This window comes from Rhyacophila brunnea, unplaced genomic scaffold, assembly GCF_057557595.1.
Source record: "Rhyacophila brunnea isolate RB1 unplaced genomic scaffold, BYU_Rbru_1.0 scaffold_2, whole genome shotgun sequence".
In the NCBI taxonomy this organism is placed as follows: Eukaryota; Metazoa; Arthropoda; class Insecta; order Trichoptera; family Rhyacophilidae; genus Rhyacophila; species Rhyacophila brunnea.
The window spans coordinates 4011459-4028530 of NW_028232859.1; the positions used below are offsets into that span (position 1 = coordinate 4011459).

The window sequence follows — 17072 nt, forward strand, 5'->3', positions numbered from 1 at the left end:
GCTGTTTCACTGAAGCATCGCCAAGCCGCGCGGCCACCGTAGGTGTTTCCGCAAATATCAACATATTTATCTAATTTTATGTACTTATAATTATATAAAAAGAAGTGTGTTGGATATTATTTATATTATAATATGATGCTCTTATGGTCAAATGGATTAAATGTCTTTAAACTTATGGCATGCAAATGTTGTTGCATGCAGCAGGTGAAAAATGGGGTGTAACATACGCCATAAATATAATTTTTTTACTATTATTCCAACAAGTTTTTTTAATAAGCTTTAAAAAACATATATTAATCAGTGAATATAATTAGTTTTTAATAATTGAAAAGTAGAAACTCAATATTAAATTTTCCACGAGTATGATGTATTGCAATCCCTAACCCCATCAGACATTTGGTTTATGAAAAACAGCTTGAAAGACCTCAAATCAGTGAGAACAACAACGATGAAATAGTGAAATGAGACGGACGTAATCTGAGCATTTACCAATCAAGAAATCATTGAAACATCGTCCAATTTCAAGAATATCTTAGCGAACTCGAATCTGAATACAGCGATTCCATTTTGTATATCAAAATACGATGGCGGAGTCGAGTAAACTGTTTAGATTTTGGAAATTGAGGGAAGAAATTTGATTTTTTATAAGCAAAAGTGGCAATAATATATGTGAATTTTACGATGACCAATGGCTTCTAGATTTATGTTTTCTGATAAATATAACAATGAAATTAAATCAGAAGCTACAAGGTGAAAAAAAGTTAATTACATAATGTTATCATATAAAATCCTTAGTAACAAAACTCAAGCTTTATGAAAATCAATTACGGTCAAATAATTCTATACCAGATCCGCTTTTATGCAAAAGTATGAGGAAATGTTCAAAATAACTTTTTAACTCCATTTAACGTGGAGGTGGAATCAGCGCCTCCAAATTTATAAATGGAGCTAATAAAACTGCAATCAAGCATAGAGTTAAAGTGCATGTTCGAATGGAATAAGCTTAAGTTTTATCAGAAATATATCCTCAAAGATTGATTTCCAAAATTAAAACGACTGGCAATGTGCATTACTTCTTCTTTGTGTGCCATATCCGTTATCAGACGTCGGCGATGAATTTGGCCATTTGGCCCCTGTCCGTCGCTTCTCTGAATAGGGTTGGAGTGCTGAGCTCAAACCAGTCCCTGAGCTTTTTGAGCCAGGACGTTCTTCTTCTACCAGGGCCTCGCTTACCGGAGATCTTCCCTTGAATGATGAGATGTAGAAGGCGATACTTCTCGGGATGCCGCATGATGTGGCCAAAGTATGCCAGTTTCCTGGTTTTTATTAGTTTGACTATTTCTTTGGTCTTTTTCATCCTTGACATCACCTCGACATTTGTAACTTTGTCCTTCCAGCTGATACGAAGCATGCGCCTATACACCCACATTTCAAAAGCTTCAAGTTTTTTGAGAATCGTTTCTGTGAGCGTCCAAGCCTCTACTCCATATAAGAGGACTGAGAAGACGTAGCATCTCACCATTCTAGTTCTGATTCCCAGGTGTATATCAGCAACATTAATTATTGTGACTACAAATCGCTGCGAATCGTTATTTTAGAAATTAAATGTAGTAAAAACGAAGTGTCGCAGTAGGTTTCTCGATGAAAACATGACCAATCAACTGCGATGTGCGCCGGCTAAATTACCACTTAATATGAAAAAGATATCAAACAATACACAAAAACTAGTGTCACATTAATTATAGGGTAATAATTTATTTTGAATAAGTTCTTTGTTTTATTTTTTATGTTTGTGGCCTACCTAAGCTCAGTAATATTTTTTTGGCTCACCAAACGATTTGGGTTGGGCACCCCTGCCTTAGAGCTTGTTCAGATGGTGTGTGTCTCGCTGCGCTTTCCAAATATGTGCTGCGCCCAATGACATTAATATGGACGAATCATCTGGAAAAAAAAAATGACACACTTTTTGTCGGGTCCGCCGAATGGCATAATTTGTTCTAACACCATTACAATAAAGGTGATATTGCTATAAATTCCCGATGCGTTTTGTCGGGTCTGCCGAATGGCATAATTCATATTTTGATATCTTTCGCTCAAATGAACATTGAGACTAGAAACACTGTTATAACGCCATTACGATTTTGTCACGTGACGTCTACCATACATGTGCGAATGTCGCTATGTACGAATTTAGTTGCAAGCTACTGTACTGAGTGAGTTGTCCACTAATAATGTCATTGGCTGCGCCCATATAACGCGATTTATAAGCGGAAGTGGTGTGAGAAGATAGACTGACAACTCAATCATGACACGCGGTTCCTTTGAGATGTAATAGGTCGTGATTAGGGATTCTAATCCCGGGCTATTTTCGATACCTATGAATCCCGGGATTGATAAACATAATCCCGGGATTTCGGGATTGATTTTTTTATCAATTTTTATGGAAAATAAAATAAAAGCGAAAAAATAACAGAAAAAATACTTTTAATAAAAAATAGCTACATTAGAAATAAACTGAGTTTGAATGAAGTTTGATTTATACCCATGTGTAGGTAGCCGATTCATTTATTATTATTAAAAATTAGAAAGATTGGAAAAAAACAATGCTTCGCACTTTTAACAAAGTAATTCCACCATGATATCATACGTTTTACGGCAGTTTCATATTTGGCTGACTAATTAGATTTATGAAGCGGAAAGGCCATAAGTACGCCATGATTATTTGCTTTACTATTTTAAATCTCGCTAATCCATTCTTATGTCTTTACTATCAGAAACAGCAATCTCATATTAAATTCACATTATTATTTATATTATAATATTATTTACTCCATTAAACTTGTGTATTTCCAAGATTTAACGTATACAATATTAACAATAAATGTCTTAAATAGAATAAATTATACTAGATTTATTTTTGACCGATTTTATCAATGTTTATTTGTAAATATAAAAATTTTACATTAACAATGGAAAAAAATGCCAATCTCGGGATTGTTAAATTTTAATCCCGAAATCCCGGGATCAGAATTTTGGCTTGGGATTGGATTCCCTAGTCGTGATATACTGGCAAGATATTCCTATTCTTCGCAGTGTACAAGCTAGGTGACGTAATTATTTTTTGAATTTCTATTCCCATATCCGTGGGAGGTCCTTGTTTTAGAGGACTCAATTTTGTACTGTGTTTCAAAAAAATCACAACTTCTTCGCAGTGCATATAATAAATCTGATCGTTTTACATAATATAAATTAAAATATATTATTAATTGCTGCGTTTTTTCTTTTTACCATGGTCGTGGGTGTAGGAGAAGAAAGATCATTATTTAGTGCAGCGATTATAATAACTTATATATTCTATATCTCACGTCTACACTATTGTGAAGCGCGCTGGCTATCTCGTGAAAAAAGTCTGAATGGGTCAAATCATGTTGAAATTTGACGCCAGTTTGTTTAGGAACGATAATTTTGTTGTATTTGGTTGAAATTTAAAAAAAAAGAGTGACTAAATAATGCAAGGACCACTAATACATTCACTGATTCAAAAAGACATAGTGAAGACATTCATAAAAATTTGGAGCTTTGGAAATCAAAATTACAAAAAAAATAATTTCGCCATGTATCCACATTTAAATTATTTCTACGGCAGATATGAAGACACTAATGACACAATGACATATTGAGTTAGTTATACCAAAATGTTCCTTATTTCAAACTTTACCGTCTGGAAACCTTCTTAATAAATAAACAGTCTTTATTTTAAAGTCATCCTTTTTACGATTACTTAATAAACTCACATGATAGACCATTATTTTCAAACATTTTAACAACTTCAAGTTTAAGTCAAATTACTCAAAATTAGTATTCTCCAGTTAGTGTGTTCTGCCAGAACAGAGACGATATATTGATGCAAACAAAAATCTATTTACTGAGTTCTTGGATAGTTTGATAATGCACTTATAACATTATTTTTTTAATAGTAAAAAAGTCACCTGCGGCGCTGTTCTATTTCAGGGCTATTAAATATTTTAAATATATGGTTGAAAGATCCTGATCTCGGGGCCCGCTTCAAGATGTGGGGCCCATGATAGAATCCATTTGTCAATGAACGATGATAAATTTGGATTGACTAGAACTACTATTGAAATTGATTGTGCTAATAAACAAGCACATTCATTGCATGAAAAACAAATTAATTTAAAAATGAATATATAAGTACTTAGTAAAACGTTGTTTATTTTTTTTTTCATTTTTGTATTAGTACCTACATTGTTGCCTATTTAAAAAGGTGTCTGTATTATTTAATGAAATAAAGGGGAAGGGGGGGCGCCAAGATTAGTTTTTTTATAATGGAGGCGTAGTAACATAAAGTTTGGAAACCACTAATTTAGTGTATGAGTTAATCATTCTTCACTTACAGTAAGACCATGGATATGGCAAAAGCAACTCGCAATTTTAGCGGTATTGTTCACCAACATTGAAACAAACATTGTAGCAAACAATGCCAATACCGTGCTAGAAAATTGTACGTATACAGTAGTCCGTATCACACTTAACCGTGAGATGATGTATCAGAAACCGATGACCTTATAGCATTAATACCATGTCCAAATAATGAATATTTTAAAAGTGCTATTACTCTTTCTGTGTGAAATAAAACAGCATATAATATGACGTGAATTCCGATGATATATGGGAAATTTTGAATGCGTAATCATAAATTTGGAATTTTAATAAAGCGAATATGACGATGTAAAACACAATAATACTATAGAAAATCCGGCAATATAAAAAAATTATCAAAAGTACATTGTTATCTTAATTATGTGTGCATTAATTTAATTTATGTTATTAAAACCTATACGATAACAACATTGCCAAAAACCCAATTCTACAAAGTATTATCAATATATTCTGTTTAAGATTTGTAAAATAGAGTAGGTAGTTGTCTTTGAAACTCTTATAAATATATAAATTAATACTATCGACGAGGGTACTTGATGGAATTTGAATTTAAATTCTAAATGTTTTGTAGTACTCTATTTGAGTCGTTTTTTGGGATCCGGGTTTCGCCTTTCGGCATCTTCAGGCACTATGTGCACTCACCAAAAGATAAATACACACTGACAATGAATACAGTTAATTCTAACTTATATAATAAAGTAGGTAAAAACTTTATCACCTACCTATTACGTCAAGATCACAATAAAAATATATATAACAAACAAACTATAAATAGTTGAAGTGTTAGTAAAAAGCCCCATATCAGTAATAATACAATCAATGGGCGTATACATTGTCAAAACACTAATAATAGATCATTAAATAATAATCGATTGACTTCAAGAGGTGTAAAATCGTCAATATTGGGAAAAAAACAATGGCAACATATTGGCAATTCAATTAGTTAAACAAATATTCTTACATGCTACTTTTTTATTATTTTTAATACAACAAATCCACAAATAATCCCACATACATACCTAAATACATATATAAATACACACAACATTTTTTTCCGACCATGTCCGATCCTAGTAGGATCATATGGGCCTCCACAGGGTAGAGGTTTGTATTAACAGATTTTGTTTTTTTTTATGAGAAATGGATGTCAGCCACTTGCTCAACCTATTAGGTCCATACCCAGACTCACACACAAATTGAAAAATAATATACGTACTTGCCAGACCCAGGATTTGAATCTGAGACACACGGCGTGGTAGTCCAACGCTTAAGCCACGCGGCCAACGTGGGCGTTACACACAACATAATACACGTATAACCTACATCAACATACATACATAGTGCCTGAAGATGGCGAAGGGCGAAACTCGGGTCGCAAAAAACGACTCAAATTGAATAGGTCAAAACTTAAATCAATTAGAATTTAAATTCAAATTCCATCAAGTATCGAGGTCGATAGTATCAATATATTATAATAAATATTGATATTAAATCATTAGGTACTCAATGTATAATAATAATTCGTCAGATACAGATAGAAATAAATAAATATAACAAACAAGTAGCTGCATCACTACTGTATGCAACGTTCGTAATTTGGGTATCTATCTTTAGTTATATGTAGTTAGATCAATATGTCATGTGCATAACAAAATATGCAATTGTTTCTAAACATTGGTAGCAACACAAATATACGTGCATAATTATTTACACATATTATTCTATTTTATTATTCTCAGGGTTGGTATACAAAATTATTGTCATGTTTACAATGACATCATTAATGGACGACGCACTCAATACAGTAGCTAGCAAGTAAATTCGCATGTATAGGTAGACGTCACGCAATTTCCATTATGCGATATCACGCATCGGGAATTTATAGCAATATGACCTTTATTGTAATGGCGTTAGAGCAGTGTTTCTAATGTCAATGTTCATTTGAGCGAACCCGTTCGAACCGAACCATTCGGCAGACCCAACAAAAAGCATCAGGAATTTATAGCAATATCACCTTTATTGTAATGGCGTTAGAACAGATTATGCCATTCGGCAGACCCGACAATAAAGTGAGTGTCATTTTCTTTTCCAGATGATTCGTCCATATTAATGTCATTTCATGTTTATATTATTATCATATGGAAATTTATGTTATGCTTAGACGTGTATAATAGAATAAAATTTATACTCAAAAGAAATCCACATAATTGAACAAGTTGGTCGAATTGTGTCGTAAACTACTGAGTCTGTAAAAATAATTTTAAGAAAATTGATAAACCCAGATAATATTGTGTTAATAGAGATAGTCTTATTGGTTTAATGGATTAGTATTAAAATACTTTACACGTTATCCGTTATTAGTGGGTCAATATGATATAAATAATGACATACCAATACATTGGCTTATTGTTAGTTTGTGTTTTGAACAGGTGAGGACAATCAATTAAATATGTCAATTAAATTTAACATCATATTATTAATTTAGATATAATTTGAATTCTCTACTTACTAGTGGCATCAAGAGATAGAATTGGAAAGCTTACAAATAGTAATATATTATGTACATAAATTAATCCATTTTAAAGAAACACAATTATGTCATAATATTAGATTATAGTTACATTTATTTACTTAATGTGAAACCTAATGATATAACAATGAATATTTTATATGATGTATTATTTTGTCACTATTTCTTTTCAGTGAAAAAATAATATGGCCTTAAAGACATTGATATTTTTTGTGTTGGGAGTGACGCTGGTCTGTGGAGGAATAACCTCCAAGTCATTAGATGACGTCCAGGATTTCAAGAACTTCTTGGACAGGAGTGCAAACGGTGCACCCGAGGGTATGTGACTATTTATAGATTTCTACATATTATTGAAAAATCTCGCAATCCATTTCTTGTGCATTATCTAGATAATATCTTGAGAACACGCGACATTCGACAAGAAAGTAATAATACTATAAAATATTAACGTAATAGATTTTTTGGTTCTCATCGCGTGTTATTTAATTGCAAGAGGTCACTCGCAAGACAAAATGTATTGCTGAGATTACAGTTTACTGTAGGTATATCAGTATGAACGCCGCTCTAAGTGGGTCGAAAGGGGGTATATTTAACCAAGAGCATGCGTGGAATCTTTTTTTTTTTAATTGGCGTTAACTAATACGTAATTTGGAAAAAAGTAAAAAAGTCATATTCAGTTTAGAGTTAAAATTTAGCCAATATATAAAATAGACACCCCGTAGTCCGGTGCGTAAGATACTGGACTTTCACCTGGGAATACCGAGTTCCATCTCGGTGAGGTCACATTATATTTATCTGATTTTAAGTCTGGGTTTTGTGATTGCTTCTTTTCTATTACTAAAAACACTACTGTTTCACTACACTGCTATCATTGGGCTTCATGGCATATTGTATAGTAACAAATAGTAAATATCGGTAATGCACTTATATATCAAGTGTATTGACTTTATAACGACTAAGTAATCAATTCGTAGAATGTAATACAAGTCTTCAACCCAATTACAAAAGAACAGTTGTTGGGAAAATATATGGAAGAAGCAACTGCGAAATATACGAAATTTGTGCTACTATCAGTAGATTTATGTGTTCAATATAATTATATAAAATAAACAAATCCAGATTACGTTGAAATATCCGATAATTATTATCTTTATGGTCTATGTTGTTGTAATATTTATCTGTTTTATCTACTATTAATAATAGCAATGACACTAATAAAACAAGATTATGAAAAAACTGATTATCAATAATTTCAGTGATAAAGACTACTGGATGGAGATAAACAATTATAATAAACTAAAAGAATAACTCTGTTAGCCAAAGTAACAAGCGGGAATTATTATACTATCTTGTTATTATACAGTCATGGATAAACTAGTAGCAATTTCCGGCGGATGACGTTCCTATTTAAAATCCGCGCCAAAGCTCATATTTTAAGGTATTTTTAAAACAGGGTTGCCACTGGCCAGACATCTCGTATTTACTGAATGCTTTTTTTATATTTTATTTCACTGTCTTGTTAAAGATTATAAAAAAATGTCTCGTATTTAAATAATTATCGGTTGAAATCTATAGATATTCATAATGTAAGAATAGAAGCGCTTAGTTTCAAATCCCCCTAAAACTGTTTTTGAAAATTTTTGAGTTAGATATGTATTTAGATGGATATTTTTATTACCTATATGATAGCCAAAGATTGAAACCGTCAATACGTATGATCGAAAATTAGGGTAAATTCCAAAACCCGCTAAAATTGCTGGGTGTGCTTTCCAAATACCCCTAAAATGGATAAGCCAAAATACTCTTTAGAATGTACGAATTAAAAAATAAATACATAAAGTACACAGATTTAATGGATAGGAATTTTTCTCATTTTTCTCAGAACTACCTACTTACATAAAACCGTTTTAGGGGTTTTTGAAACTAGGCGCTTAAATAGTAAATCAGTAGCCATTCGTAATATGTTGTAGGGATTTGTAATAAAACAATTTTCAACAGAAAATTCAAACATACTAGGAATAAATACTGAATTTACAGTTGAATATCATATTTTAAAACATGACCAATCATTTATTTCAACTGATGATTGTATTAACAAATTGTTTTAAAATAACTTTTTATGGATTCCACAATTGTACGAGGGTGGGTCAATAATTCCTTAGAAAAAAGCATTAAAACAGGTTTTATTTTTGTATTTTTTTTTTATTTCTCAACATAATTTCCTTGGAGCTCAATACACTTGGTTAGACGTTTCTCAATTTTTTTTAAACCGTCAGAAAAATAAGTTTTCGGAAGGTCCTCAAAATAAGCATTTGTCCGATCGATGACTTCTTCATTTGAAAAAAAACGTTGTCCACTTAGCCATTTTTTTAAGTTTGGGAAAAGGAAAAAGTCACTGGGGGCTAAATCTGGCGAATACGGTGGGTGGTCGACCAATTCGAACTTCAATTCTTCAATTTTAGCCATTGATCGTAAACATGTGTGAACACGGGCATTGTCCTGATGAAAGAGGATTTTTTTCCTGTTTAAATGAGGCCGTTTTTCTTCAATTTTGTTTTTTAGCTGGTCCAATAAAGATGCATAATAATCCCCTGTTATTGTTTTTCCTTTTTCCAAATAGTCAACGAAAATAATTTCACGTGCATCCCAAAATACAGTAGCCATAACCTTACCAGCTGATTTTACGGTTTTCGCCTTCTTTGGACATGGTTTGCCTTCGCAATCCACTGCTTTGACTGTTCTTTCGTCTCGGGAGTATAGTGGTGTATCCATGTTTCATCTACAGTCACAAAGCGACGAAAAAATTCATCCGGATTGCGTTGCATGAGCGACAACAGCGCTTTAGAGGCCACCACCCTACTGCGTTTATTGTCGACTGTGAGCAAACGCGGCACCCATCTTGCAAAAATATTTTTCATGCCCAATTTGTCATGTAAAATAGAAATGACGCTACCTTTTGAGATCCCTGTAACCTCAATTATCTCACTCAACTTTAATCTTCGGTCATTTAACACCATATCGTGGATTTTATTGATCATTTCTGGTGTAGTCACCTCTACAGGACGTCCTGAGCGTGGTTCATCCTTTGTTGATGTACGACCACGTTTAAATTCATTTAACCAGTTATAAATAGTTGGAAGTGAAGGAGCAGATATGCCGTGAACTAAATCCAACTCATTTTTTATTTCCTTTGCTGTTAACCCTTTTATATTAAAATGTTTAATAACAACTCTAAACTCAATTTTCTCCATTTTCCATTTTCCACAAGCATTTATATTATATTCATAAATGTACGAGAAACACACAACAACCCGACCAATCTGATTGAAACTTCGCAGCATACTGAATCGGTAGTGCCGCTGCATGAAAACAAACCGCTTGCAGTACTAGTCGCGCCACCTGTCGGCTTTTCTAAGGACTTATTGACCCACCCTCGTATCATACAAAAAATCTCATGTTAGATGAAAACTTAAAGACTAATAAGAAAATGCTTCATTTTGTAGGAAAAAAATGATTATATAATTATTTTTAAGTTGCAGCAATGATATTGTTTCCTTTCATTCGAATTTCCAAAAACTCTTTAAAAGCATGTGTATCTCGTTGTATCTCATTCCAGAACCTTTCAATGCCAAAATTGGAGAGCTCCAGTCTGAATGGGAGCGAAGTGGAAAATTCGAGGGAGATATTATCCTGACTGAAGACCAGAAGCAGAGCCTGGTTACCCAATTTGCTGGTGGACGAAACGCAATCCTCAGCGGAAAAATCTGGCCAAACAAGACTGTGACCTACTTCATCACTGCTGGTGTCTTTTGTAAGCATTTTTTTTAATCAATTTGTATCTTTAATGCAAACGATGCAACCGATTCGTTAGAATAATATTTAAAAGGAGGCCTCCGATGAGCCATTAAATTATATTTAAATTTTAAAAAAGATGCCCGTTCTCCAATATTGGTGGCTCGAGAACCTTTTAGGTGGTGAGGCTTAGCCATTAATTATTAAATATACATACCTACATACTTTCTCATATTATACATTATGTACCAAGCTACTTATAGTTATATAATTTTATTAATGAGGAATTGAGTATGTTTTCAGAATAAATAATATAATTATCTGAGTCGTTATCTACTTAATCACATCTAAAAAGCGTGCTTAAAAATATTAATTTAATTAATAATAAAAATTATCATAGACTTACCATTATCAGTTTTGAACAACGACTTACAGCGAGCGTTTTTTTTTCACCTATGGGTTATTTGATTCGCTCCCCAGTATGCGTATTATACTAACGCCAATGCATTTACAACATTTGCAGAACGAGATATGTACTGCGGCGACATGTTGGGCCTGGCGACCCCCAGTCATCAACGAATAGAAAAATAGATAATTATTTTAATACCACGTAATCATCATTATGTTATTACATTATTTACAATCATTGCTTTATTTATTTGTATAATAATAATAAATATCTCTATAAAATTTCAACGGGTTTAGATGGATAAAATAAATTAAATAGTTCATTTAATTATGTCATTAAATAGATATATTATGATTTCTTATGACATATTATAATAATGCAATAAAATAGTCAATGATCTGTAGGTATCAACTACTTACTTTTGTTTCAAATTCTAGCCTCCGGACAACTCAAGGCAATTCAAGATGCTCTCGCCTATATCTCCAAAGTCTCCTGTATAGTCTTCAAACAAAGGGCCACAACAGCAGAAGTGAACTACATTCTTGTTCAGGTGACAAATCAATACAATTTATTATTTTATCATATACATACATACATATTTGTTTATGTCCTTTCTTTTCTTATTTCGGTATTGTTATTTTGTTTTTATTCAACACTTCAACAGGCCATGAGATACAATTACAGTAGTGTAGGTGCCAGGTGGTGAAACGATAGAATAGTAAATAGTAGTTATCGTAAAATATCACAGAAACACTCAGCTTTGAAAAAATCACAAAAATATATAATGACACCATCAGGAATCGAACCATAATATAAGACAGTTAGTTACTACTCTAATGATATCAAATATTCATCCATCTGTTATATGCAAATATTATAAAACGTGTTCGTCTAAATCCCACATGCTTAGATGACTGGTTTTTACCTTCGAAATGTTCCTAGGGTAAATCCGATGGTTGTTACTCAAATGTTGGCAAAACAGGAGGTGCTCAGATTATAAACTTGACTCCAGCCACAGTTGGGAGTGGATGTTTCCGTTTTGGCACCATCGTCCACGAATTTCTTCATGCCCTCGGATTCTACCACATGCAGAGCACTCACGACAGAGATGAATTCGTGAGGATCGTATGGGAAAAGATTCAAACAGGTAAGAATATTGATAACTATCTTATTTTTTCATTTTTGACATTTTTATTCATCGTTTTCCTCTATATATAAGTATAGTTTCCCAAAAATTTATCTGCATGTGCAAGTGCGTCCTCGGCCCTTTTTAACTGCGCCGCAGTAAAATTTTATCATCGGTGTATGTAAATCGCCGGATTCATGCAAAAGTAGAAAAAACAAAACTTCATCCTCAGTTGGGCAAAATCTACCTAGAAAATAATCATAATTTCTGATTTTATTATAAGTCTGCTGAAAATCATATTTTTTTATTTATGTTTCATACAGTGAAAGTGCAGCGTAATTTTTTTTTTTTGTCAATCAAATTTATTTATTTTACATATAATGAACATAATAAATTATAAATCCATAGCGTTCACGACATGATATAAAATAAGTGTTAACAATTTTTAAAATAAAAATACAGATAAATTTGAGTTAATAATACAATAAGTAGGTAATAAAATAAGAAATAAAATAAAAGTAGATGGAAGCACACAGAGTAAACTATTGATATACACTATCTTAAAAACGTCCACCTAAATTCAGCTCTCGTAAATGGAATATATCAATATCCGAAGCGATTTCAGTAAACATGGTTATTGCCCTCCCAATTAGAATTACTACTGCCCGCTTGCCTTCTTTCCTTGCTTACTTCTTATTAATCTTCAACAAATTGTTTTCTCAGTAAAAAGTGTATATCCTTAAAATTGTAGGCAGGGCCGCAACTACGTGAAGGGTAATACTCTACCTAAAATGCTAATATCCTTCCTTAAAATAGCCAACATAGAGTAATATCCCTCTTTCTTCCATCACTTAACCTCCTGGTACACCAGACAGACCAATTCAACATAGGCGCCCTACTTCAAATTTGGTTTTAGCATGCCTTGATTGTAAGTATAATATTTTCACTCTAAAATTATGGATGAAAAAAATAATGTGCCCGTCACTCTCTTCTTCATCATAGATATGCTTCTGATCAATATCCATGTGAGAACCCCTGATCCAATGCGTAGATGAGCTTTAGAAATAAAAGCAAAAATTCCAATGAAATACAGTATAATTTAGTAACTATCCGTCAGTGGCAAAGGCTCCATAGTAGGCGATTATTTAAAGCATACCTTCTAAGAAAAATAGATCTTCAAGTAACTAATTTAATTTAAAAAATAAATAAATACACAGAAAAATCCATTCAATTGAGAGTCATCTATCGTCATAATTTAGAAGTTTTAGGTTTAGTTTAAGGTTTATAACCACATACCCATACTAGCGCCGCCTGGATTCAACTATATTATGAATTAATTTGACCCCTTTTCCAGATCTGTTTTGTATGACTTCAGTCTCATGGCGCCAATCACTGTCTGGCTTTTTATTCCGAAACCACAAGTTGTTTAGTTTGCGCTTACATCGTTAGGGCACATTTATTCAAAATAATTAAAAAAATTATTTCTATGGGATTCAATCACATATAAATATTGATTGTTAAAAATATAAAATAATTTATCTCGCGATTTTTATTTATCAGTTATTTATACCAAAGTCTGTGTTTTAAATATAGAAGTATTTTAAACTGTCTAGTTTTACGGGTTAAATTAAAAATTGTTATGGAACATATTATACACAACAACGGATATTTTCAAAGATGAAAGGTAATATATTTTGAGCACAGGTATGTTACGTTTATAAATGTTTAGGGAAATACATAATTCAAACTAATTGCTTATTTATAAACTGAGTATATCAAACTAATTGAGCTTTTGAAATTTTATCGATTTAGTGTACCTATCCATCAATAGTAATATTGGGTTATCTTCTTATTTCCCGTAAATATATCTGACAAGCGTGTTTACTCCACAGCCTACCTCTTTCCAAAAGTCACCCTTCGCCACTGCTATCCGTATTATAACAATACGAAAATTGTAAAGTGAGTACATGGAAGTACGCTAAGGTAGACCATATTTTAAGAATTTATAAAACAACGTTCACCTATACTGATCATCATGTAGGTGGAATATATCAATATACAAAGCGATTTCGTTTAACAGACCTATTTCCCTCCCAATTGGCATCTTCAATGGTGGGTTACTTCTGCATCGGGAGAACAAACAACAGAACTGATGCTCACGATTTCTAAGATGGTTGTCACTGACACACAGTCTTCGAATGCATTACTTATAATAATATTTAGTATCTAACCACGTTGTAATCCAAATTCAAAAATATCATTTTACAGGAGCTGCAAATAACTTCAACAAATACACCTCGGCCCAGGTTTCCAATTTGGGAGTCCCATATGACTACGGAAGCGTGATGCACTACTCAGAATATGGATTCAGCATTGACGGAAGCAAGACCATCGTACCACTGAAGGTAAATTTAGAACTGAACAGTACAGCCTGTTACTGAATACTTTAATTTCTGATCATTAACTTAAAAAATCAGCAATAATTACATTTTACTTGAAATTCTCTCCTCTTAAAGATTCAGCAAACTTGAACAATATGGTGAATTTTTCCTATTTGTTTCTGTTGTACAATTGAGTGCTCAGTTTTCAAATCAACATATTTAGTATTATACATGATTCTTGATACATGATTGAAACTTATAAAAGCTTTATATGAAAAGATATAACAATTTTATTCCTGATATTGGAGATATAAAGATAGGATATGATCAAATGGACTCTGTGTATACAATGTTAATTCTTATAAATATACATATATATATATCGTTTTGGATTCACGATTGACGTATTTAATAAACGATTTTTTTTATTCAACAAATAATTCACAAACTTTAAGAATGTAACATTATTTTATTAAACATACATATTGTAAAGTGAACACTTCTGAGAAAAATATATGCACTAAAAAAAATAGTATACTTTGATTTAAAATACAAAAGCTTATTGCCAAAAAGTAACGTAACTTAGAAAATGTTTCAGAATATTATTGTAAAAACACTAGTTAACTACGTCACAATTAGATAGGAGACGTATAGCTTAGTAGTCAGGGTACATGGGAACGAATCCCAGGGGATGCAAGTTCGAATTCTGCTTTCAAGATGATTTTTTCTAGCGGCTATATACATATTCTGCCCTGTTAAGTAAAAATACAGTGTTTTTGGATTTAGTGAAATGAGAACCCAAGTTTTCAACTACCTTTTCTCTTATATTATGTAAAATTATTGGATTTTTTGACATAATCTCTAAGTAAACAGTGTCTATTGTTTTCAAATCTATTGTTTTAAGTGTTTTCAAATTATGTATGACAAACGTATTTATTACCGCGTTTTTATAAGCTCGTATTCTTATTTGTCCAATACAAAACTTGCAATTGATTTTTAACTAACTTCCCGACTAGCTATACATTTGAAACTTTTAGAATATATCAGAACACAACGACAATGCATTTTAATAATACTTTTAACCATCTTTAAGCAGAATATAATTCATTTTCAGTTAATTCTGTTTTGTATGGAAAGTTATTTCGGAAAAAAATCGTAAAAAGTAAAACACTACTATTAGTTGCTAATGGGGTCCTAGCAACTAAATTATTAATATATACGTACGTCACTATGGAAATCAATATGAAATGTCAAAATGACAATTCAGTATTCTATATTTATTCAGTATTTCTATCAAGTACAAAAAAAGTATTAATTATTACATAGAATTGTCAAGTTTATATGATTCAACAGAAAATTTAAAAACGTGATACTTATATAAAAAGTTCTTTTTTTATCTTGTAATTATTTTTACATTAAACTTAATTATATATGGTAGGCTAGAAGAAGAATAGTAGAATATTTTCTCTAGCCTCTTTTGAAGAAAATACTAACGATTTTATGGCATTACATATTATAATAAAAATCTTTTTATGCTTTCAGTCCACTACCGCAGTTATTGGGCAACGCATTGAGATGTCAGCAGGAGATATCAAGAAACTGAACACTTTGTATTCATGCTAAATACATATTAATAAGACAACAGATATAATTAAGACAACAGTTTGCTTCACATATAAGATATTCATGTGTTTTATTTTAATTGACTGATATTTCAATACATTTTGCTGTTACCCTAATTTTTATGTGTGTGTGTAAATAAACTATGTTTTTAATTACTATTCGCATGTGTATTCATTGGTATCATACGCTATATTGCCTGTTTCAATGCTAGCAAGTAATACCACTACAATTATTGCGAATCGCTTTTTCCGTTCCTACCCATGTGGTGGTACTAAAATGATTTACCATTATGGTGAAGCCTTTACTGAGCCGTTTTTAAAGAGGCACCTAGCGGAAAAATACTATATAAATAATATCTCAATATTGAAGCTTGATTTGATATAAATAAAAAGGATTTCAAGTTATACACATTTATATTTTTTATAAAAATCGATGTTTTTTAAAATAGATATAAAAAATATTAAAACTATGAATTATTCAAAAATCTCTTAGGCGATGCTTAGAAAACCTAATAAACTTAATTTTAATAATAAATACGACCATAAAATATATGTAATAATAAGATTCGGTCCGATTCAACAAATTCACATTTTATTACATTTTTTACAATTTTAAGTTTATCTTTGACTTAAAATAAAAAATATTTTTCTTTTTAATGTTTTCAGATACATATTTATTAATTAATACAGTTGAAATTGTATATTATCAAAAAAAATCTCAAATTGCAAGCTTCGTTTTTTTCCGCTAGGT

At 31.8% G+C, this 17072-nt stretch overlaps 1 protein-coding gene across 1 annotated transcript; it reads left to right on the forward strand.

The window, feature by feature from the left end:
• Positions 1-6866: 6866 nt before the first annotated feature.
• Positions 6867-16482, forward strand: LOC147071708 (zinc metalloproteinase nas-4-like). The gene is made up of 7 exons (XM_085947347.1): positions 6867-6890; positions 7165-7309; positions 10608-10802; positions 11630-11742; positions 12135-12339; positions 14587-14723; positions 16242-16482. The coding sequence occupies exons 2-7, from the start codon at positions 7177-7179 to the stop codon at positions 16320-16322; spliced, it is 864 nt and encodes a 287-aa protein (XP_085803473.1). The 5' UTR covers positions 6867-6890; positions 7165-7176; the 3' UTR covers positions 16323-16482.
• Positions 16483-17072: the final 590 nt, after the last annotated feature.